Source organism: Nerophis ophidion, linkage group LG03 (genome assembly GCF_033978795.1).
Source record: "Nerophis ophidion isolate RoL-2023_Sa linkage group LG03, RoL_Noph_v1.0, whole genome shotgun sequence".
NCBI classification, from domain to species: Eukaryota; Metazoa; Chordata; class Actinopteri; order Syngnathiformes; family Syngnathidae; genus Nerophis; species Nerophis ophidion.
This window is the reverse complement of record NC_084613.1, coordinates 4620790-4644600: the sequence shown is the minus strand read 5'-3', so window position 1 is coordinate 4644600 and position 23811 is coordinate 4620790. Positions and strand designations below refer to the sequence as shown.

The 23811-nt window shown below is 41.7% G+C and overlaps 2 protein-coding genes across 7 annotated transcripts in view; both read right to left on the bottom strand.

Moving 5' to 3' along the window:
* The window catches only part of LOC133549006 (gastrula zinc finger protein XlCGF57.1-like), a 40871-nt gene extending 37807 nt beyond the window's left edge, over nt 1-3064 (bottom strand). The window contains exons 1-2 of the mRNA XM_061894051.1: nt 2631-3064; nt 187-399 (exon numbers count right to left, since the gene is read on the bottom strand). Of these exons, the coding sequence (XP_061750035.1) occupies nt 187-399; nt 2631-2754 (337 nt within the window). The 5' untranslated portion in view covers nt 2755-3064. The remainder of the gene's footprint in view (nt 1-186; nt 400-2630) is intronic.
* Nucleotides 3065-7330: 4266 nt separating this feature from the next.
* LOC133549013 (zinc finger protein 227-like) lies at nt 7331-23016 on the bottom strand. 6 transcript variants are annotated; one of them, XM_061894065.1, is made up of 4 exons: nt 22571-23016; nt 22392-22485; nt 17157-17367; nt 7331-13484 (listed from the first exon to the last, which is right to left on the bottom strand). In XM_061894065.1, exons 3-4 carry the CDS (start codon nt 17314-17316, stop codon nt 12397-12399), a joined length of 1248 nt encoding a protein of 415 aa, XP_061750049.1. In that variant the 5' UTR covers nt 17317-17367; nt 22392-22485; nt 22571-23016; the 3' UTR covers nt 7331-12396. The 6 variants fall into 6 exon arrangements, with proteins under 6 accessions (XP_061750049.1, XP_061750052.1, XP_061750051.1 ...); XM_061894068.1 differs by having other exon boundaries at nt 17157-17332; XM_061894067.1 differs by having other exon boundaries at nt 22392-22463.
* Between the last annotated feature and the right edge of the window lie 795 nt (nt 23017-23811).

Below are 23811 nucleotides of genomic sequence, written 5' to 3'. Positions count from 1 at the left end.
ATGTCGAGCAAAGCGAGACCAGTTTGCTAGTAAATAAATACAATTTACAAAATAGAGGCAGCTCACTGGTAAGTGCTGCTATTTGAGCTATTTTTAGAACAGGCCAGCGGGCGACTCATCTGGTCCTTACGGGCGACCTGGTGTTGGTGACCACTGTGTTAAAAGATATGTGGATGTTCTGCTTACTTGGACTGTGATGAAGCTGTGAGCACTCAGGTGGTTTCTCTTCAGTCTTCACAGAGACAACGGTCAGTGGAAACTTGTTAAGATCAGCCTCCTCCTGCCCAAGAAGGTTCTCATCCTCCTCTTCCTCTTTAATGTAGGGGGGCTGTGGCTCTTCCTCATTTACATAAGGGGGATGTGGATCTTCCTCTTTAACATGGGGGGGCTGCTGGACATCTGTCGGGTAAATTGGTCGTTATGATAAATAGACAAAGGTATTTTTTGACTGACAATGTCAGTGTGTTGTGGTCAAAAAAAGTGTGTGGAGGGGGCGTGATCCGAGCAGAGGCTGAAGGAGCGCCCCAACAGGTAGTACCGGAGGGCCCCGACCGCCCACCGCATGAAGGATGCCAACGCCCGGATCACCCGGTGGTATCTCGCTTTGCAAGCCTACAACTTCCGAGTGGTCCACAGACCTGGGTGCACTGATGGCCGTGACCGACTTCCTCTCTCGCTCCTCTACGGATGAGGGGGGAGGGAGGGGGCACGGCCGGACGGCTGCCCGGCCTGAGTCTGGCGGTGGAGGCATGTGGCGCCTCCGGTACTACCTGTTGGGGGCGCTCCTTCAGCCTCTGCTCGGATCACGCCCCCTCCACAGTGTGTAAGTAAACAACCCCCCCAAAAAACTATGGGAAACCGTTTATTCTGTCCCATCCATCCATCCATTTACTAACCTTTGTCCCTCCCGGGTCTATCCCAGCTGAATTGTGGCGGAGGACAGCCAGTGACTAGAATAGCTTATTTAAAGCAATTTTAGGGACGACCCAGCATTGTTTAAAATATTCCTAAAAGACAAGTTCGATTTTCATAAACCCCCGGTGAAAAAATGAGCAACATTTTTTTCTGGGTACAAGTCAGCCTAGTACACCTAAACCTTCAATCAATCAATAATTAAATGTTTATTTATATAGCCCTAAATCACAATAGTCTCAAAGGGCTGCACAAGCCACAACGGCATCCTCGGTTCAGATCCCACATGAGGGCAAGGAAAAACTCACAACCCAGTGGGATGTCAATGAGAATGACTATGAGAAACCTTGGAGAGGACCGAAGATGTGGGTGACCCCCCCCCCCTCTAGATGCAATGGACGTCGAGTGGGTCGAGCATAATATTGTGAGAGTCCAGTCCATAGTGGATCTAACATAATAGTGTGAGAGTCCAGGCAATTGTGGATCTAACATAATAGTGGGAGTCCAGTCCATTATGGATCTAACATAATAGTGAGAGTCCAGGCCATAGTGGATCTAACATAATAGTGAGAGTCCAGTCCATAGTGGATCTAACATAATATTGTGAGAGTCCAGTCCATAGTGGATCTAACATAATAGTGTGAGAGTCCAGTCCATAGTGGATCTAACATAATAGTGAGAGTCCAGTCCATAGTGGATCTAACATAATAGTGAGAGTCCAGTCCATAGTGGATCTAACATAATAGTGAGAGTCCAGTCCATAGTGGATCCAACATAATAGTGAGAGTCCAGTCCATAGTGGATCTAACATAATAGTGAGAGTCCAGTCCATAGTGGATCTAACATAATATTGTGAGAGTCCAGTCCATAGTGGATCTAACATAATAGTGAGAGTCCAGTCCATAGTGGATCTAACATAATAGTGAGAGTCCAGTCCATAGTGGATCTAACATAATAGTGAGAGTCCAGTCCATAGTGGATCTAACATAATATTGTGAGAGTCCAGTCCATAGTGGATCTAACATAATAGTGTGAGAGTCCAGTCCATAGTGGATCTAACATAATAGTGAGAGTCCAGTCCATAGTGGATCTAACATAATAGTGAGAGTCCAGTCCATAGTGGATCTAACATAATATTGTGAGAGTCCAGTCCATAGTGGATCTAACATAATAGTGTGAGAGTCCAGTCCATAGTGGATCTAACATAATAGTGAGAGTCCAGTCCATAGTGGATCTAACATAATAGTGAGAGTCCAGTCCATAGTGGATCTAACATAATAGTGAGAGTCCAGTCCATAGTGGATCTAACATAATAGTGAGAGTCCAGTCCATAGTGGATCTAACATAATAGTGAGAGTCCAGTCCATAGTGGATCTAACATAATATTGTGAGAGTCCAGTCCATAGTGGATCTAACATAATAGTGAGAGTCCAGTCCATAGTGGATCCAACATAATAGTGAGAGTCCAGTCCATAGTGGATCTAACATAATATCGGCATAAAATATATAAAATAAAATAAAGAATATACTTATAATATGTATACACACACACACACACACACACACACACACACAGCGTGCCTTTTGAATATTCCCTTAATTCTGAGGCTTCAAGGTTGGCAAGTATGCCTCACAAGACATTTCATCCTTCAATACACAATATTGTTAATGAACAAATATAAAGTTAGTAAACATGTGAGAGTAAGAAGTAAACAAACCTGTTCTGTGTGACACAACTTGATGTTCCTTGAAAACTGCGTCCAGTAGTTGATGTTGTCGCTCCTTCTCCTCTTTTGTTGGAGAAAGTTCCTCCTCGTACTCTGCTGTCGTTCTTTCGCACATTTTCACACAATCCCAACACTTTACACTTAAACTTAATCTCTGCTTAGCGACGTGTTGATCACTTCTGCGTCTATTTGTTAGCAGCTAACAAGCTAAGCTAACTGGCACGCTAAGCTAACACGAGGAGCTCCATAGTGCGCTCGGACTAATTCATCCAGATACAAACCATTATCAACGACATTTAGTCTATCAAACAACATATATGTGTACATGTACGCACCGATTAAAGAAGACAAAACTGTAATGCCCACGTTTAGGCCTTATCCAGTTTACGCCATCTTGCTTTGTCTTCGTTCTACTTCTTTGGATGCTCTGTCAATACTCTTCCATACATAGTCGGTGTGGTGCTGCCCCCTGCAGGTTCTTAACGGGATTTTTCCCTTTCTGTCCTACCATCGACGCATTGGCTGCTGTGACGCGAGAAATTGGGCCGCCATCTTGAAGTGGTGATGAGGAGCCGGCGAACAGCCTAAAGTTGGGATGTCAAACTCACTTTAGATCGGGGACCACATGGAGAAAAATATACTCCCAAGTGGGCCAGACTGGTAAAAATCACGGCACGACAACTTCAAAATAAAGACAACTTCAGATTGTGGTCTTTGTTGAAAAAAAAAATAGAACAAACACATTCTGAAATTGTACAAATCATAATGTTGTAGTAAATGTAAATGTAAAAATAGTACTGTGTGAAGATAGCTTGTTCTCCTGTTTTAGCTTGTTGCTACTTAGCATTTAGCTTCTTTGCTCGCTAGCTCACTCCTCTAAAGGAGGGTGCAATGGTTGTGTCTCTCCTCTTCAGTATATAATGTATATTATCCTGTGTTGTTTACAAGCATTCCATATGTAAATCTCATTCATGTGTGGCTTTGAGTGTTAGGACTATTTACATACATTTATGAGCACTGTTTACATGCTATTGTATGGGCTGTGTGTGTATGTGTGAAAACATGTTATGCAGCAAAAATTTATGGACATGTTGTTACTTAGTAGTGTTTATTTGACATATATTTTGTGTCCCTTTATACAGTTTTACAATAAAAAAGAAAACCAAAACAAAACTAATCAATACAAGGAAAAGAGAAAACAAAGAAAGAAATGACCAATTAGACAAGAAAAAAGGAAAAGTGCATTCTCTGTGAAAACCACTAAAGCTTCTTAAAGACAAAAGGCCTGGACTCTTTCTTCCATTTCCTTGGGATCTTCATGTTAACTATCTGTCAACTTGTTTACGCCACGGACACAGACACGTGGGACGGAATATATATATATATATATATATATATATCCATCCATTTTCTACCGCTTATTCTCTTTTGGGGTAGCGGGGGGCGCTGGCGCCTATTTCAGCTACAGTCGGACAGAAGGCAGCATACACCCTGGACAAGTCGCCACCTCATCACAGGGCCAACACAGGTAGACAGACAACATTCACACTCACATTCACACACTAGGGCCAATTTAGTGTTGCCAATCAACCTATCCCCAGGTGCATGTCTTTGGAGGTGGGAGGAAGCCGGAGTACCCGGAGGGAACCCACGCATTCACGGGGAGAACATGCAAACTCCACACAGAAAGATCCCGAGCCTGGATTTGAACCCAGGACTGCAGGACCTTCGTATTGTGAGGCAGACGCACTAACCCCTCTTCCACCGTGAAGCCCCTATATATATATATATATATATATATATATATATATATATATATATATATATATATATATATATATATATATATATATATATATATATATATATATATATATATATATATATATATATATATATATATATATATATATATATATATATATATATATAAATGTAAATTAGATGAGCCCTTTTTAATAAATTTTGTCTTGTATTGTCTTGTACTTTGACAGTTCAGTTGTTTGAATTTTGATGGATTGTGTTAATTGTTCGGCCTGATCTGGAAGATTGGAGTAATGTTGTATTGGATTGAACTGGAAGTGCCTCCATGTGTTTGTGTGATTATGTTCATTGTTCAATAAAACAAACAAAACAAAACAAGAACACGTTCTTTGTTCACCCATCTTGATTCTCCACGTCAGTGTTTTTCAACCAGTGTGCCGCGGCACACCAGTGTGCCAGGAGATACAGTCTGGTGTGCCGTAAGAGATTATGTAATTTCACCTATTTGGGGTAAAAAATATTTTTTCCAAACCAGTAATTATAATCTGCAAATTATGTGTTGTTGTTTAGTGTCGGTGCCGTCTCGAGCTCGGCAGAGTGAACGTGTAATACTCTTCCATATCAGTAGGTGGCAGCAGGTAGCTAATTGCTTTGTAGATGTCAGAAACAGCGGGAGGCAGCCCATCCATCCATTTTCTACCGCCCATTCCCTTTTGGGGTAGCGGGGGGCGCTGGCGCCTATCTCAGCTACAATCGGGCGGAAGGCGGTGTACACCCTGGACAAGTCGCCACCTCATCGCAGGGCCAACACCATGCGGGAGGCAGCGTGAAGGTAAAAAGGTATTTAATACTCAAAACCAAAAATAAACAAAAAGTAAGTGAAGTGAATTATATTTAAATAGCGCTTTTCTCAAGTGACTCAAAGCGCTTTACATAGTGACACCCAATATCTAAGTTACATTTAAACCAGTGTGGGTGGCACTGGGAGCAGGTGAGTAAAGTGTCTTGCTCAAGGACACAACGGCAGTGACTAGGATGGCACAAGCGGGAATCGAACCTGCAACCCTCAAGTTGCTGGTACGGCCACTCTACCAACCGAGCTATACCAACCCATAGAAAAGGCATCGGAGCCTAAGGAAGGCGATGCAGAACAAAACTAAAACTGAACTGGTTACTAAGTAAACAAAAACAGAATGCTGGACGACAGCAAAGACTTACTGTGGAGCAAAGATGACGTCCACGATGTACATCCGAACATGACATGACAATCGACAACATCCCCACGAAGAAGGATTAAAAACAAAGTAAATGCGGGAAATATTGCTCAAGGGAAGACATGAAACTGCTACAGGAAAATACCAAAATAGGAGCACAAGACAAGAAGTAAAACACTACACACAGCAAAACACCAAAACAGTCCAAATAAGTCTGGGTGTGATGTGACAGGTGGTGACAGTACACCTACTTTGAGACAAGAGCTATAGTGATGCATGCTTGGTTATGCTTTAAAGTCATATCCAACAATTGCGGCGACGACTTTTTACCGCCAACAGAGTTTCGTTTTTTAATGATCTCTGCTGTTTTCATCGCAAAAAATATGCCTCGGCTCAAAAAAGGTTGAAAAACATTGTCCTAAATGATCAACGTGGTTTTCGGTAAGATATGTGCGACACTCGCTTGCTGTCGTGCGGGTTCTCAGGACCATCAAGGAAGGACATTTTGCTCTTGAGGTTTGACTCTGGTTTATTTTTTTAACAAACAAGCTTTAGTGTAGGTCGAATCGCTTTTCAGCTGCTCCTTTCCACTGATCGCTCACGGTCCGCTCTTTCAGCCGCAGTCGTCGTCGTCCTCTTCTATGGCTCGCTCTCTGTCGCTCCTGCTCTTCATCTGCTCCTGCCGGCTCTCCAACTCCTTCCTCTTCGATCTCTCCTCCTTCTTCCCTTTTATACATCATCAGGAGATATGTATATAAATACAGACCATTACCACATACTTTACACACCGATGTCTCTTTTTGATGCAGTACTGCCTGAGGGATGGAAGGTCCGTAAAATTGTCGCTTGCGTGCTGTAATTTCTCCAGATTCTCTGAACCTTTTGATGATATCACGGACCGTAGATGCAGTAGCTGGTTGAGAAATGTTGCTCCTTAAACTCTTCGACAATTTGCTCAGGCATTTGTTGACAAAGTGGTGACCCTCAGCCCGTCCTTGTTTGTGAATGACGGAGCATTTCATGGAAGCTGCTTTTACACCCAATCATGGCACCCACCTGTTCCCAATTAGCCTGTTCACCTGTGGGATGTTCCAAATAAGTGTTTGATGAGCATTCCTCCACTTTCTCAGTCTTTTTTGCCACTCGTGCCAGCTTTTTTGAAACATGATGCAGCCAGCCATGTAACGACCGGGTCGCATCGTGGTGCGGAGTTCGTTCTCCCAGACAGGCTTCGGACACAGCGAGCAGGTAGGAATAAATGATTCATTTAAAAACAAATCAGACCTGAAAGAAAAACGTGCTCAAAGCACAGAAGGCAAAAAACAAAGGAGCTAGCGTGGGAGCTAGCAAGTAAAAGAACCTGGCGGGGAAACTAGCAGGTACAGAGCCGGGAACAAAAGTCGTCATCTGTTGCGTATTGCAAATTAGAAAGCCAGACTGACTGACTGGAGAAGGCAGGCTTAAATAATGTCAGTGATTACTAAACAGGTGTGCGCCCGGAACAGGCGGCAGGTGAAAATAGTGAGTAACTATGGTAACCAACAGAAAACACAAATGACTCAAAAATCTAATCAGAATACGATCCGGGCAGCGAATCATAACAATCCAACTCCAAATGAGCTAATATTTGCAAAAAGTAACAACAGTTTTCCAGTTTGAACATTAAATATCTTGTCTTTGCAGTCTATTCAATAGAATATAGATTGAAAAGGATTTGCAAAACATTGTATTCTGTTTTTATTTCCCAGTTACACAACGTGACAACTTCAGCGCTTTTGTACATACAAATCATAAACACACTTTAAAAAAATAAATGCATTAGTAAACATATTCATAAAGTCCCACATTTTAAAAGTAAATGATCCTGTAGAAAACACAACTACTCAAAAGATGTATGAAGTAAATAATAATATGCCTTTAGAAGTGGTCCAGAAGATGTCTCAGATATGAACCAATCGATATAAACTAAGAAGGATTTATGTGTACTCAAAAGCGAAAAGGTATGAACTAGAGGTGTCCGATAATATTGTACTGCCGATATTACTGGGCCGATAAATGCTTTAAAGGGGAACATTATCACAATTTCAAAAGGGTTAAAAAAAAAAAAAAATCAGTTCCCAGTGGCTTGTTGCATTTTTTGAAGTTTTTTTTCAAAATGTTACCGGTCTCGGAATATCCCTAAATAAAGCTTTAAAGTGCCTTATTTTCGGCTCTCTGCGAAGACACTGGCCATTTCCCTGTGACGTCACACAGTGCTGCTAATGTAAACAAACAATGGGAATACCACAGCAAGATATAGCGACATTAGCTCGGATTCAAACTCGGATTTCAGCGACTTAAGCGATTCAACAGATTACACATATATTGAAACAGATCGTTGGAGTATGAAAATATTGAAGAAGAAACTGAAGCTATTGAGCGAATAGCTATTGACGCTATACATAGCCATAGCATGGCCGAATAGCTGCGTTAGCATCGCCGGTAAAATGTGCGGACCAAACGATCAGGACTTTCGCATCTTTTGACACTGGAGCAACTTAAATCCGTCGATTGTTAAGTGTTTGTTTCGCATTAAATGTGGGTGGAAGGAAACGTAATATAGTTGCAAATGCATCTACAGGTTATCCATACATCTCTGTGCCATGTCTGCTTTAGCACCGCCGGTAAATAGCATGTTAGCATCAATTAGCATAGCATGTTAGCATCGATTAGCTGGCAGTCAACATCAACAAAACTCACTTTTGTGATTTCGTTGACTATCGTTGCAAATGCATCTGCAGGTTATCCATACATCTCTGTGCCATGTCTGCTTTAGCATCGCCGGTAAAATGTGGAGACACTCTGGCACATTCAATGGGGGTCTGGCGGCAGACACTTTGGCATCTTGGGGCCAGTGGTGCAACTTGAATCCCTTCCTGTTAGTGTTGTTACACCCTCCGACAACACACCGTCGAGGCATGATGTCTCCAAGGTTCCAAAAAATAGTCAAAAAAACGGAAAATAACAGAGCTGAGACCCGGTGTTTGTAATGTGTTGAAAATGAAAATGGTGGGTGTGTTACCTCGGCGACGTCACATTCTGACGTCATCGCCTCCAGCGCGATAAACAGAAAGGCGTTTAATTCGCCAAAATTCACCCATTTAGAGCTCGGAAATCGGTTCAAAAAATAGATGGTCTTTTTTCTGCACCATCAAGGTATATATTGACGCTTACATAGGTCTGCTGATAATGTTCCCCTTTAAAATGTAATATCGGAAATTATCGGTGTCAAAAAGTAAAATGTATGACTTTTTAAAACGGCGCTGTAGGGTGTGGTGCAGAGCGCCAATAAACCTTAAAGGCACTGCCTTTGCGTGCCGGTCCAATCACATAATATCTACCGCTTTTCACACACACAAGTGAATGCAAGGCATACTTGGTCAACAGCCATACAGGTCACACTGAGGGTGGACGTATAAACAACGCCAACACTTTTACAAATATTCACCACTGTGAACCCACACCAAACAAAAATGACCAACATTTCGGGAGAACATCCGCACCGTAACACAACAGAAAATACCCAGAATCCTTTGCAGCACTAACTCTTCCGGGACACTACAATACACACCCACCGCCCCCTTAAACGTACTCATACTCTCTCCGTGAGATCATTTGCCAAATTCCAAGCTGCTATTTTAAGACATGTTTAAAAATAATGCACTTTGTGATTCAATAATAAATATGGCATTTTTTTTCCCATAACTTGAGTCGATTTATTTTGGAAAAAAACCTTATTAAATGATAAATAAATGGGTTGTACTTGTATATCGCTTTTCTACCTTCAAGGTACTCAAAGCGCTTTGACACTACTTCCACATTTTACCCATTCACACACACATTCACACACTGATGGAGGGAGCTGCCATGCAAGGCGCCAACCAGCACCCATCAGGAGCAAGGGTGAAGTGTCTTGCTCAGGACACAACGGACGTGACGAGGTTGGTACTAGGTGGGATTTGAACCAGGGACACTCGGGTTGCGCACAGCCACTCTCCCACTGCGCCACGTTTAATGCATCCAGCGGTGCATCACAACAAAATTAAGCATAATAATGTGTTCATTCCACCACTGTATATATCGTTATCGGTAATTAAGAATTGGACAATATCGGCAAAAAAGCCATTATCGGACATCTCTAGTATTGACAAATGTAAAACAAATATGTACATCGGTGAAATAATTTACAATTACAAAATATGTAATGCTTCATTATTACAAAAAACCTGTATTAAAAAAAACTTCTTACGACTATCTGTATACACAACATAGGTTGTGTAATGTTTACTCGCACCTTTTCAGGCAAATTGTTCAGTCTGTTTTTAAATCTAAAGTACACGATGCAGTACACACATGCATGTACTTGACATAAAAAGCACTGAGGTAACATATCTCATCTACAAATGGTAGAAGCAGGTATGTAACAAGATTGTGTTACACACACAATGTCGTCACACATACAGTTGTGCTCATAAGTTGACACACCCTGGGAGAATTTATAATTTCTTGGCCATTCTTCAGAGAATATGAATGATTACACAAAAACCTTCCTTCCACTCATGCTTAATGGTTGTGTGAAGCTATTTATTGGCAAACAACTGTTTACTCTTCTCAAAACAAAATGACAAAAGAAAGTACCCAAATGACCCTGATCAAAAGTTAACATACCCCAGTTGTTAATACCGTGTATTGCCGACTCTTTAACATCAATGACAGCTTGAAGTCTTTTGTGGTAGTCGTGGTATTTTTCCGATGGCAAAGCTGCCCGTTTTTCTTGGCAAAAATTCTCCAGTTCCTGTAAGTTCTTGGGCTGTCTTGCATGAACTGCACATTTGATAAATCCCCAGAGCGGCTAAATGATATTGAGGTCAGGAGATTGCGATGGCCACCCCAGAACCTTCACTTTGTTCTGCTGTAGCCAATGGGAGAATATGACTGGACTTGGCCTTGTGTTTTGGATCATTGTCATGTTGGGAATGTCCAAAAACGTCCCACGCGAATGCTGATGAGTGCAAATTTTCCTCCAGTATTTTCTGACAACGTGCTGCATTCATCTTGCCACCAATTTTGGCCAACTTTCCTGTGCCTTCTCAGCTCACAAATCCCCAAAACATCAGTGATCCACCTCCGTGTTTCACAGTAGGAATGGCGTTCCTTTCATCATAGGACTTGTTGGTTCCTCTCCAAATGTAACGTTCATGGTTGTGGCCAAAAAGTTCAATTTTGTTCTCAGCACTCCAAATTACTTTGTTCCAGAAGTTTTGAGGCTTGTCTCTGTGCCGTATGGCGTGATGTAAGCGGGATACTTTGTGACATTTGCGCAGAAACGGCTTTTTTTCTGGCGGCTCGACCATGCAGCCCATTTTTCTTCAAGTACCTCATTATTGTGCATCTTGAAACAGCCACATTTTTTCCAGAGAGTCCTGTATTTCTGCTGAAGTTATTTGTGGATTTTTCTTTGCCTGTCGAACAATTTTGTGGCTTAAATCTTTGCTGGTCTACCTGACCGTGGTTTGGTTTCAACAGAATCCCTCATTTTCCACTTCTTAATCAGCGTTTGAACACTGCTGATCGGCATTCTCAATTCCTTGGATATCTTTTTATACCCCTTTTCTTTCTTATGCAGTTTCTTTGACAATTCTTTTGCCCTCCCCATGACTCGGAATCCAGAAAGATCTGTACAGCACTGGATGAAAGATGCAATGGTCTGTCAGAAGCCCAGAAACTCACTGACCTTTTATACACACACATTAATTAAAGGGTGGAATGCCATCTCCGGGTTGGGGAGGAGACCCTGCCCCAAGTGGAGGAGTTCAAGTACCTAGGAGTCTTGTTCACGAGTGAGGGAAGAGTGGATGGTGAGATCGACAGGCGGATCGGTGCGGCGTCTTCAGTAATGCGGACGTTGTACCGATCCGTTGTGGTGAAGAAGGAACTGAGCCGGAAGGCAAAGCTCTCAATTTACCGGTCGATCTACGTTCCCATCCTCACCTGTGGTCATGAACTTTGGGTCATGACCGAAATGAGTTTCCTCTGCCGTGTGGCGGGTCTCTCCCTTAGAGATAGGGGGAGAAGCTCTGCCATCCGGGATGAACTCAAAGTAAAGCCGCTGCTCCTCCACATGGAGAGGAGCCAGATGAGGTGGTTCGGGCATCTGGTCAGGATGCCACCCGAACGCCTCCCTAGGGAGGTGTTTAGGGCACGTCCAACCGGTAGGAGGCCACGGGGAAGACCCAGGACACGTTGGGAAGACTATGTCTCCCGGCTGGCCTGGGAACGCCTCGGGATCCCCCGGGAGGAGCTAGACGAAGTGGCTGGGGAAAGGGAAGTCTGGGCTTCCCTGCTTAGGCTGTTGCCCTCGCGACCCGACCTCGGATAAGCGGAAGAAGATGGATGGATGGATGGACATTAATTACAAACAAACAGGTCACAGGTGAGGATTGGAACCTTAATTAGCCATTCAAACCTGTTGTTGTCAACTTTTGTGCATGTTATCAGATCAAAGTCACTGGTGTATGTAAACTTTTGATCAGGGTCATTTGGGTACTTTCTTTTGTCATTCTGATTTAAAAAGACTAAACATAGATGTTTGCCAATACATAGCCTCACACAACCTTTAAGCATGAGTGGAAGAAAGTTGTTTGTGTTATCAATCATAAACGTATGAGCACAACTGTATTTGTGGTGACGTTGGAAAGTCAAAGTTAAAGTTTTGACGGATTCTTTAAAACCCTGCAGCTTCATTTGCTGCTGCGTTTTTTACCGGCACACTTGTGTTTCTTGCACTGGTACTTGTAAGAGAATCTTTCACCACACACACTGCAACTCAACACCTTCTCACGTGTGTGTGTTCTCACGTGCGCTTTCAAATTGCTACTTTGTACAAAACCTTTACCGCAGACGGAACAGGTAAAAGGTTTTTCGCCGGTGTGTATTCTCATGTGTAATTTCAAGTTGTTGCTGTGTGTAAAATCTTTGCCGCAGATTGAACAGGTAAAAGGGGTCTGTCCGGTGTGCAATCTTGTGTGCGTTTTCAAATTACGATTTTGGAGAAAACCTTTACCGCAGATGGAACAGGTGAAAGGGGTTTCTCCCGTGTGTGTTCTTGTGTGCACTTGCAAACACTGCCTTTGGGTGAAGCCTTTCCCACAGATTGAACAAGTGAAAGGGGTTTCTCCCGTGTGTATTCTCATGTGGATTTTTAAATATTGTCTCTGCACAAAGTATTTACCGCAGACTGAGCAGGGAAACGGTTTTTCTCCGGTGTGCGTTCTCGTGTGTACTTTCAACTGACCGCTTTGTGCAAAACCTTTACCACAGATTGAACAGTTGTAAGGCTTTTCCCCGGTGTGTATTCTCATGTGCACTTTCAGGTGACAGGCTTGATAAAAGGTTTTGTCACAGTGAGAGCATTGCAAGTGTGTGTTGTCAGTGGGACACGTCTTTTCAGCTGTAGAGTTTTCCTCATCGGTGTCAGGAGAGTGTGACATGTCGTCACTATCAGACAGTGGAGCGAAGAGCTTGTCTGCTTCTGATCCTCCACATTGGTCCTCATCAGCTTCTGTTGTCATGTGTTGAGTCGAGCTGCCGCTAGGAGGCTCCGCCTCTCTCTTCTCCTCATCATCTCCACTCTTCACAAGGAACTTTGTAACGTCAATCTCCTCCAGTTGCTCTCCCTCTTGACTGATTCTGCGTTCCTGCTCTTCTTCTTTAACGCGGAGAAGCCGTGGCTCCCCTTCCGCTCCAAAATGCGGGGTCTGTGGCTCCTCCAGTTCCGCCCTGGAAGTCCACTCCTGCTGCCCAGGGAGAAGATGTCCCTCACAGACGTCTGCAGGACACAAGAAGACAAACACATGCTTTAGAAAAGGCCAGCTTTGCTCAGTCACACAGGGGATATTGTCCGGCACCAGCATATGTTCTGATTAGAGATGTCCGATAATGGCTTTTTTGCCGATATCCGACATTGTCCAACTCTTAAAGGGGAACATTATCAGCAGACCTATGTAAGCGTCAATATATACCTTGATGGTGCAGAAAAAAAGACCATATATTTTTTTAACCGATTTCCGAACTCTAAATGGCTGAATTTTGGCGAATAAACGCCTTTCTGTTTATCGCTCTGGAGGCGATGACGTCAGAACGAGACGTCTCCGAGGTAATACAGCCGCCATTTTCATTTTCAACACATTACAAACACCGGGTCTAAGCTCTGTTATTTTCCGTTTTTTTGACTATTTTTTGGAACCTTGGAGACATCATGCCTCGTCGGTGTGTTGTCGGAGGGTGTAACAACACTAACAGGGAGGGATTCAAGTTGCACCACTGGCTCGAAGATGCCAAAGTGTCTGCCGCCAGACCCCCATTGAATGTGCCAAAGTGTCTCCACATTTTACCGGCGATGCTAAGGCAGACATGGCACAGAGATGTATGGATAACCTGCAGATGCATTTGCAACGATGAATTCAACGAAATCACAAAGGTGAGTTTTGTTGATGTTGACTTATGTGCTAATCAGACATATTTGGTTGCGGCGTGACTGCCAGCTAATCGATGGTAACATGCTACGCTAATCGACGCTAACATGCTATTTACCGGCGGTGCTAAAGCAGACATGGCACAGAGATGTATGGATAACCTGCAGATGCATTTGCAACTATAAAGTCAACGAATTAACAAAGGTGAGTTTTGTTGATGTTGACTTCCAGCTAATCGATGCTAACATGCTACGCTAATCGACGCTAACATGCTATTTACCGGCGGTGCTAAAGCAGACATGGCACAGAGATGTATGGATAACCTGCAGATGCATTTGCAACGATAGTCAACGAAATCACAAAGGTGAGTTTTGTTGATGTTGACTGCCAGCTAATTGATGCTAACATGCTATTGACCGGCGGTGCTAAAGCAGACATGGCACAGAGATGTATGGATAACCTGCAGATGCATTTGCAACTATATCACGTTTCCTTCCACCCACATTTAATGCGAAAAAAACACTTACCAATCGAAGGATTTAAGTTGCTCCAGTGTCACGAGATGCGAAAGTCCTGATCGTTTGGTCCGCACATTTTACCGGCGATGCTAACGCAGCTATTCGGCCATGCTATGGCTATGAATAGCGTCAATAGCTATTCGCTCAATAGCTTCAGTTTCTTCTTCAATACTTTCATACTCCAACCATCTGTTTCAATACATGCGTAATCTGTTAAATCGCTTAGGTCGCTGAAATCCGAGTCTGAATCCGAGCTAATGTCGCTATATCTTGCTGTGGTATTCGCCATTGTTTGTTTACATTGGCAGCACTGTGTGACGTCACAGGGAAATGGATAGTGGCATCACAAATAGCGAAAATCAAGCACTTTAAAGCTTTTTTTAGGGATATTCGGGGACCGGTAAAATTAGGAAAAAATACAACAAGCCACTGGGAACTGATTTTTATTGTTTTTAACCCTTTTGAAATTGTGATAATGTTGCCCTTTAATTACCAATTCCGATATCAAGCGATACCGATGTACAGTGGGGCAAAAAAGTATTTAGTCAGACACTGATTGTGCAAGTTCTCCCACTTAAAACGATGACAGAGGTCTGTAATTTTCATCATAGGTATACTCCATCCATCCATTTTCTACCGCTTGTTCCCTTTTGGGGTCGCGGGGGCGCTGGCGCCTATCTCAGCTACAATCGGGCGGAAGGCGGGGTACACCCTGGACAAGTCGCCACCTCATCGCAGGGCCATAGGTAGACTTCAACTGTGAAAGACAGAATGTGAACAAAAAAATCTAGGAATTCACATTGTAGGAATGTTACAGAATTCATTTGTAAATGATGGTGGAAAATAAGTATTCGATCAACCATTCAAAGCTCTCACTGATGGAAGAAGGTTTTGGCTCCAAATCTCACGATACATGGCCCCATTCATTCTTTCCTTAACACGGATCAATCGTCCTGTCCCCTTAGCAGAAAAACAGCCCCAAAGCATGATGTTTCCACCCCCATGCTTCACAGTAGGTGTGGTGTTCTTGGGATGCAACTCAGTATTCTTCTTCCTCCAAACACCACCAGTTGAGTTGATACCAAAATGGATACATGGATGATACAGCAGAGGATTGGGAGAATGTCATGTGGTCAGATGAAACCAAAATAGAACTTTTTGGTATAAACTCAACTGGTGGTGTTTGGAGGAAGAAGAATACTGAGTTGCATCCCAAGAACACCACACCTACTGTGAAGCATGGGGTGGAAACATCATGCTTTGGGGCTGTTTTTCTGCTAAGGGGACAGGACGATTGATCCGTGTTAAGGAAAGAATGAATGGGGCCATGTATCGTGAGATTTTGAGCCAAAACCTCCTTCCATCAGTGAGAGCTTTGAATGGTTGACCAAATACTTGTTTTCCACCATCATTTACAAATAAATTATTTAAAATTCCTACAATGTGAATTCCTGGATTTTTTGTTCACATTCTGTCTCTCACAGTTGAAGTGTACCTATGATGAAAATTACAGACCTCTGTCATCATTTTAAGTGGGAGAACTTGCACAATCGCTGGCTGACCAAATACTTTTTGCCCCACTGTATACAGTGGTGGAATGAACACATTAATGTGCCTAATTTTGTTGTGATGCCCCGCTGGATGCATTAAACCAGGGGTGCCCACACTTTTTCTGCAGACGAGCTGACCAAGTCATATATATAATTTATATTGATTTATTTATCAAAGAGACATTTATGTTAACAAGTTAAAAGGTGTTTAATGATAATACAAGCACATATAGATTCCTTTCTTTCATGAAGACATGAATATAAGTTGGTGTATGACCTGATTCTGATGACTTGCATTGATTGGAATCAGACAGCGGTGCTGATAACGTCGCCATTTTTGAACGGAGGAGAAAAAAACCCTCCTTTCTGTCCAATACCACATGAAAGTGGTTGCTTTTAGCATTTTATTTGTCCAGCTTCCATACTCCTTTTTATACACTTGACAAGAAATACATTGGCGGCAAACTCCAAACCTTGCTAGCTTGTGCACGCCAGCTTTCTGAGACGCTTATTTTGTTAGCGCAGACCAGATGAAGCAGGGCTTTTATTGTGAAGACAGGAACCGTGCGGTCGGTCTTTAGAGTTTTGTCAGCAGGTACGGCGAGAGTCTGTTGTAATAAAAAATGTTTCTCTCCCTCCTCTCGGTCATTTTTTCCAGCATCATCTCACAACACCGTCGGGTGCCGTGAATGTCAATCAAGTGACAAAAATGATGTCTTGGTAAAGATTAATGAACGCCAATTTTTAGGTCTACTGTGTCGGCTTGTAAGTACTCTGTGATTGTGCGCTGCCGAAGATGCTAGTCTGCTCATGGGGGGGACTGTTACCTTTTTAGAGGCGGTATAGTACAGAATATGACTCATTAGTATCGCGGTACTATGCTAATACTGGTATATCGTACAACCCTACAAACAAGACAGCTGCTCGCACACCCAAAGGACAAAATAGAACAAATTACCTTCATTCTTCACAGGAACACCAATGACTGCCAACTCCTCCAAACATTCAAGCTGTTCTCCTTCCTGATTGATGCCGTGTACTTCCTCCTTAATGTGCGGGGTCTGCGGTGCCTCTTCTTCCTCTCTAAAATGGGAGGGTTGTGGCTCTTGTTGCTCCATCTTTAAAGCTCCATTCCTGTTGCTTGGGGAGAAGATGTTCTTCGGAGATGTCTGCAGGACACAAGGAAACAAACACACGTTTTTAGAAAAGTTCAGGTTTGCTAAGTCACATGAGGCACTCAGTACGTTTACAAAGGACAAGTCATTGCAGGAACTGGTCTGAAATGTCTGTGGGGGACAAAGGCGCCACCTTTACAACATTCAGGGATGGGAATGAAGATTTACAAAATCAGCTGAAAATTATTTAATCCTAAAACACCGCTTTGTGGAAGGCCGCTCAGCGGCCGCACCCGAGTGCACTCGCCTGCTAGGGGGGTCTGGGGGCATGCCCCCCCAGAAAAATTTAGAAATCCATGTTAGCGTAGGATGTAGGGGTGTAACGGTACACAAAAATTTCGGTTCGGTACGTACCTCGGTTTAGAGGTCACGGTTTGGTTCATTTTCGGTACAGTAAGAAAACAACAAAATATACATTTTTTGGTTATTTATTTACCAAATTTGTAAACAATGGCTTTATCCTTTTAACATTGGGAACATTTTAATAATTCTGCCAACGTTAATCCACATTAAACTGCCTCAAATTGTTACTTTGATTAAATAAAATGACACAACTTTTCTTCTACATATAAAAAGTGCAACATTAAACAGTTTCAAGTCATGCTTAATTTATTACAGCATTTGGGAAGCATGTAGTTGACTTTTATTATGTAAATGTTATATTTTTATCAACATGTGATAGCAGGGACCCTGCCATTCAAAACTAAGCTGCTACATTACTAATGATTCATGTAACTATGGCTGAAAAAAATAGCACAATAGCAATAGGAGAGACTATTCATCCCTGACCACCATGGAGGCCATGTAGGCTTTATGATGCACTTACATTATTATATACACTATCAGAGACAGAAACTCTTCATTTAACATAATGTCCTTTTTTGCTGCTTCAACACACCTCAATCAACACTGTCCGTAACACACACACACACACGCACCGCAAAATGAGTTAACGTTACGCTAAAAGCTAACTAGCCTTCACCTAAAGCCAGAACTGCGAGCGAACTGAGCTGCAGTTTGTTTCTAGAAGGTCAATGGGCTCATAGTGATGCTTAGAAATGAGTTGACTTGGAAGTGTTTAGTATAATTTGGGAAGAGTCCGTTGCACCCATGTTAAACACATATCTGCTCGACGCTAAAGCGTTGACTACATCGCTCTGAATACGCACTGCTGATTGGCTTTGTGGGTGGGACAATGCTGGGTGCTGTGTACAGACAGTGGCAGAACGGTTAAGCTTGTTAAGACTTTAGCATAGGCGGCTACTTCATATGTTCGTGTGAAACTCGTTCGGTACCTCTCCGCACCGAACCGGAACCCCCGTACCGAAACGGTTCAATACAAATACACCCCTAGTAGGATGCATTTCCTGATATTTTGAGTCAAAATCTAACAATATTCTCCTGACCAAAATGTCACTTTTATTAGCAAATATTTTCATAAAAATGTATCATGTGATGAAATTTATGTATACAAGTTTACAGCTATATCAAATTCTTGCACACTTTTGGATTAAATTGATTACGTTTGAATCCATTGCACAAAAAGTTTAATTTGGAAAGGAAAAATTTTCTTCAAAAAGATGCAAAGATCACTTTTTCAAAAATTCAATCAATGATTGAAAAAATATTATATACAACAACTTACATGCTTGTCGTGCTTTAAAAGTTTGGTTAACAACATGCTTTTCACACGTCCAATTTTTTATTTTGAAGAAAACATCATGCTATATAAATTCATTCTGTATTAAACATGCAAGATATGTTAAATCAATTAATTCAAAGAATAAAAAATTGTGTATTGTACCTCTGAATGGACTCATCTGAGGAGCCGAGTCGGAGGTGGGAGGCTTCGATAGTTGATTTGAGGCTGCATTTGTGACGATGTTTGACTTCAGCTTGATGGCAGATCCCAGTGAAAAATGACTTCTCCGTAAACTCACTTTACTTAGATGCCTTGCCGATTTTGCGTGGTCAAAGAGTGCCACCTTTCCCCGAGATCCATAGTTCACAATGTCCTTGCAAAATAAGCACTGAGCACGTACCGGTTCATCGCACTTTGCAATGAAATCGCTGATCAGTTCGTCTACTTCTACGATATTGTTGTTAATCTTCACCTTCAGTTTGATAGATATAATCGAGCCATGCCCAGTTCCACTTGTTTCTCACGCCCTTATCGATATCTATCGCTAATGAAGCATTCCTATCTTGAATAAGCTTAACCATGTCTGAAACTGTTTTGTCAATAAAGAAACATGTTAATTGAGAGCTACTGTGTTTTCTTTCCAGATTAGTCGCCGATAAACACAACCAATATAAAGAGAATACGCTCACAATAATTGAGGATTTTGTAACTCCAGGGGGCGATGTTCCCATGGCGTTTGTTTGATGGTTAAACGGCAAGGCAAAAGAGGAGGAGAAGAAGAACGCTTGTGTAAATGGCGTAAACTATCATTAAATGGCGCTAACTATTTAGGAAAATGTATGTGTGTGAGAGAGAATCAACAGCTGATACAATGGACTCATACTATAATGAAAGTAAGTCATTCATGTAAAGAATATGTGTAATTTATTAATGCTGAAATTCTGACAACTGACGTTTCAGCATTAAGGAGAGTTTACGCCATTTACGCAAGCGTTCTTCTTCTCCTCCTCTTTGCTTGCCGTTTAACCATCAAACAAACGGCGATGACCAAGAAGAACGCAGAGTTGGATTATAATTACAACACTTTATGTACATATTTATATAATATTTACATAGTTATATAATATGTAACTACAAGCTCCATTCACAGACAGAGTCCCATTGCTTTTATGAACGGTGGAGCGAGTCAAAAGCCGAAAAACAAATTATTCTTTCGTGGCAAGCCTCCACAAATAAATGAATGTGTGGGAAACCCTGTATATATATATATATATATATATATATATATATATATATATATATATGTAGGTGTGGGAAAAATCACAAGACTACTTCATCTCTACAGAACTGTTTCATGAGGGGTTCCCTCAATCATCAGGAGATTTTAATGGAAGCATTCACATACAATGGTTTATATAGAGCACAGAGTGGGTGGGTACAGGCAGGCGTAGGGTGTGGTGATTGGCTCATGTGTTACCTAGGAGGTGTTTCCGTCTGTGGCGGCATGTTGAAATGATTTCACTGCGCTTGTTGAGGGATGATAGATCTGGATGATATATAATAAACAGTTTCTCTTTTAAGCATAGGTTGCATCTTTTATTACCACTGTTGTAAGGTGTGCTGGATGCAAGAATTTGCCATGTTATTGAATATTCAACATTATTGTCTTTGAGGTTCCAAATGTGTTTGCTGAGTTCTGTAGAATTCCGCAAAGTCTGGTTTCTAAAGGAGGCGTTGTGATTATTCCATCTTGTTTTGAACGCTCCTTCGGTTAATCCTACGTACGTGTCGGATGTGTTAATGTCCTTGCGTATTACCTTTGCTTGGTAAACGACTGATGTCTGTAAGCACCCTCCGTTGAGAGGGCAATCAGGTTTCTTGCGACAGTTACATTCCTTATTGGTTTCAGAGTCGTTTAGTCTGGGGTTGGGTAGTCCTTTTGCAATTGCTTTGTTGTGGTTTGAAATTATTTGTTGCATGTTGTTCATACAGCTGTAGCTCAATTTAATGTTGTTCTTGTTGAATATTTTTCTTAGGGTGTTGTCTTTGGGGAAGTGTTTGTCGATCAGAGTGAGGAACTTGCGGCCGATGTTGGTTGAGACATTTTTACTGAATGGCGGATTATACCAGATGATGTTGTTTCGTTTTCTGCTCTTTTTTGGTTGGTTTCCTGGAGTGGGTTCATAGGTGATGGTGAAGTTGTATCCGCTTTCATCAAGTGCTTTCTGGTACGGGGGGGTTGCTTGGTCGAATTCAGCTTTGCTAGATGACAGCATCGATAGCCTTGTATTAATTCCGGTAGGTATTCATTTCGTGGTGGTGGGTGGGTGGTTGCTGTCATGGTGCACGTATTGGAGTGTTGTGTTGGGTTTCGTGAATGGTTGGTAGCTGTTATTTCTCAGGTTGAAAGTGACGTCGAGGAAGTTGACGGTTTGCTTGTTGGCTTCAATCGTGATCCGTAGGCCGTTTTCTTTGAAGATTTGGCATATGCGCTTCTTGGTGTTCTCGCTGCTCCTTGGCGAGGGGCGGCACACTAACCGAAGGAGATTTCCTGATGATTGAGGGAACCCCTCATGAAACAGTTCTGTAGAGATGAAGTAGTCTTGTGATTTTTACCACACCTACATATTGCGCTCTACCACGGTATCGAATACTATTCTCTGGATAATCCAATTAAGACACATATACATATATATATATATATATATATATATATATATATATATATATATATATATATATATATATATATATATATATATACATTTTCTATCGCTTATTTCCTTTTGGGGTCGCTGGTGCCTATCTCAGCGAAAATCGGGCAGAAGGCATTGTACACCCTAAACAAGTCGCCACCTCATCGCAGGGCCAACACAGATAGCCAGACAACATTCAAACTCACATTCACACACTAGGGACCATTTAGTGTTGCCAATCAACCTATCCCCAAGTGCATGTCTTTGGAGGTTTTCTAGTGCTTCACTCTAACTTTCCTCATTCACAAATCTTTCATCCTCGCTCAAATTAATGGGGAAATTGTCGCTTTCTCGGTCCGAATCTCTCTTGCTGCCGGTGGCTATGATTATAAACAATGTTCAGATGTGAGGAGCCCTACAACCCGTGACGTCACGCGCACATCGTCTGCTACTTCCGGTACAGGTAAGGCTTTTTTATTAGCGACCAAAAGTTGCAAACTTTGTCGTAGATGTTCTCTACTAAATCCTTTCAGCAAAAATATGGCAATAACACGAAATGATCAAGTATGACACATATAAGTACCTGCTATCCCCGTTTAAACAAGAACATCTCATTTAAGTAGGCCTTTAATACTCAAATATAAAATTAGTAAACATGTCGGAGTAAGAAGTAAACAAACCTGTTCTGTGTGACACAACCTGATGTTTCTTGAAAACAGCGTCCAGTAGTTGATGTTGTCGCTCCTTCTCCTCTTTTGTTGGAGAAAGTTCACTCTTTAAAAGTTATTCCAAGTGTTCTTATTATGTTAATACTCAAATATAAAGTTAGTAAACATGTGAGCGTAAGAAGTAAACAAACCTGTTCTGTGTGACACAACTTGATGTTCCTTGAAAACTGCGTCCAGTAGTTGATGTTGTCGCTCCTTCTCCTCTTTTATTGGTGAAAGTTCCTCCTAGTCTTCGTACTCTGCTGTCGTTCTTTCGCACATTTTCACACAATCCCAACACTTTACACTCACATGTGATCTCTGCTTAGCGACGTGTTGATCACTTCTGCGTCTCTTTGTTAGCAGCTAACAAGCTAAGCTAACTAGCACGCTAGGCTAAGTTAACATAGCCCGAGAAGCTTTAAAGTTCACAACAACGAGTCGACTTTATCCTGACACAAATAATTAGCTAAGTGGAGTTCAAACGCTGGCCAAATAAGTACGCGCGTAAAGACGAAGGAATTACAACATAGCTAAAGAGGACATTGCTAATGTTGCGTTTTGCGTTTGGGAATGGACTCGGCGATCACTCCGCGCATGCGCATGAGCACGTGCCTTTAGGTCGCTTTCTCTTTTATTTTCATACAAACACGGCGTTATAATTTGAAATAAATCACGGCAAATTAAAGTAGAAAATTAAAACAGTATAAAATCATAAAGAAGCACAACTTTGGAAAGCAACAAGAAGAACATAACATTAAGCACAAAAAGCAAGATTAATTTAATAAATTAAAAAAAAAGGACAAAATTATAATTTTCCTTACATATCTAATAAATTTCACCGAGCAAGCAAAAAGAAGAATTAAGATCTAGAACAGGGGTCTCAAACTCAGTCTGGGTGGGGCTGGACCGTATCAAGTGTTACACATTATAAGATTTGTTTAAAACAATTCCAATCTGCCCAAATGTCCATATTTTTATGTTCTTAACCCGAAATAAGATGGAAAATATAATTTAAAAAATGAATGATTAATATTAATCTATTAATAACATTATTATTAATATAATCTGCGATGAGGTGGCGAATTGTCCAAGGTGTACCTGCCTTCTGCCCGAGTGCAGCTGAGATGTGCTCCGGGACAAGCGGTAGGAAATGGATGGATGGATGGATATTAATGTAATATTATTACAATATAATATATATTGCTGACAGACAGACTACATCAGGCCACATTGAGTTCCTTACTTTTCATTAATGCATCACTTTATTATATTTTGTCAGAGAGAGACATATTTTTGTATATTCTCCCACTGGGCAGCAACTTAAACTAGAAATGTGTGTCATAACAACACATATAGATATTTAATTTATTTTTAATAAAGGATATACGCA

What these genes read in the sequence shown, in the direction of transcription:
- LOC133549013 (XM_061894065.1), bottom strand. Translation starts at nt 17,316, where the DNA reads ATGGAGCAACAAGAGCCACAACCCTCCCATTTTAGAGAGGAAGAAGAG. An exon ending in TGTTCCTGTGAAGAATGAAG is followed by an intron (nt 13,485 to 17,156) that starts GTAATTTGTTCT and finishes TGTGTCCTGCAG; the next exon opens with ACGTCTGTGAGGGACATCTT.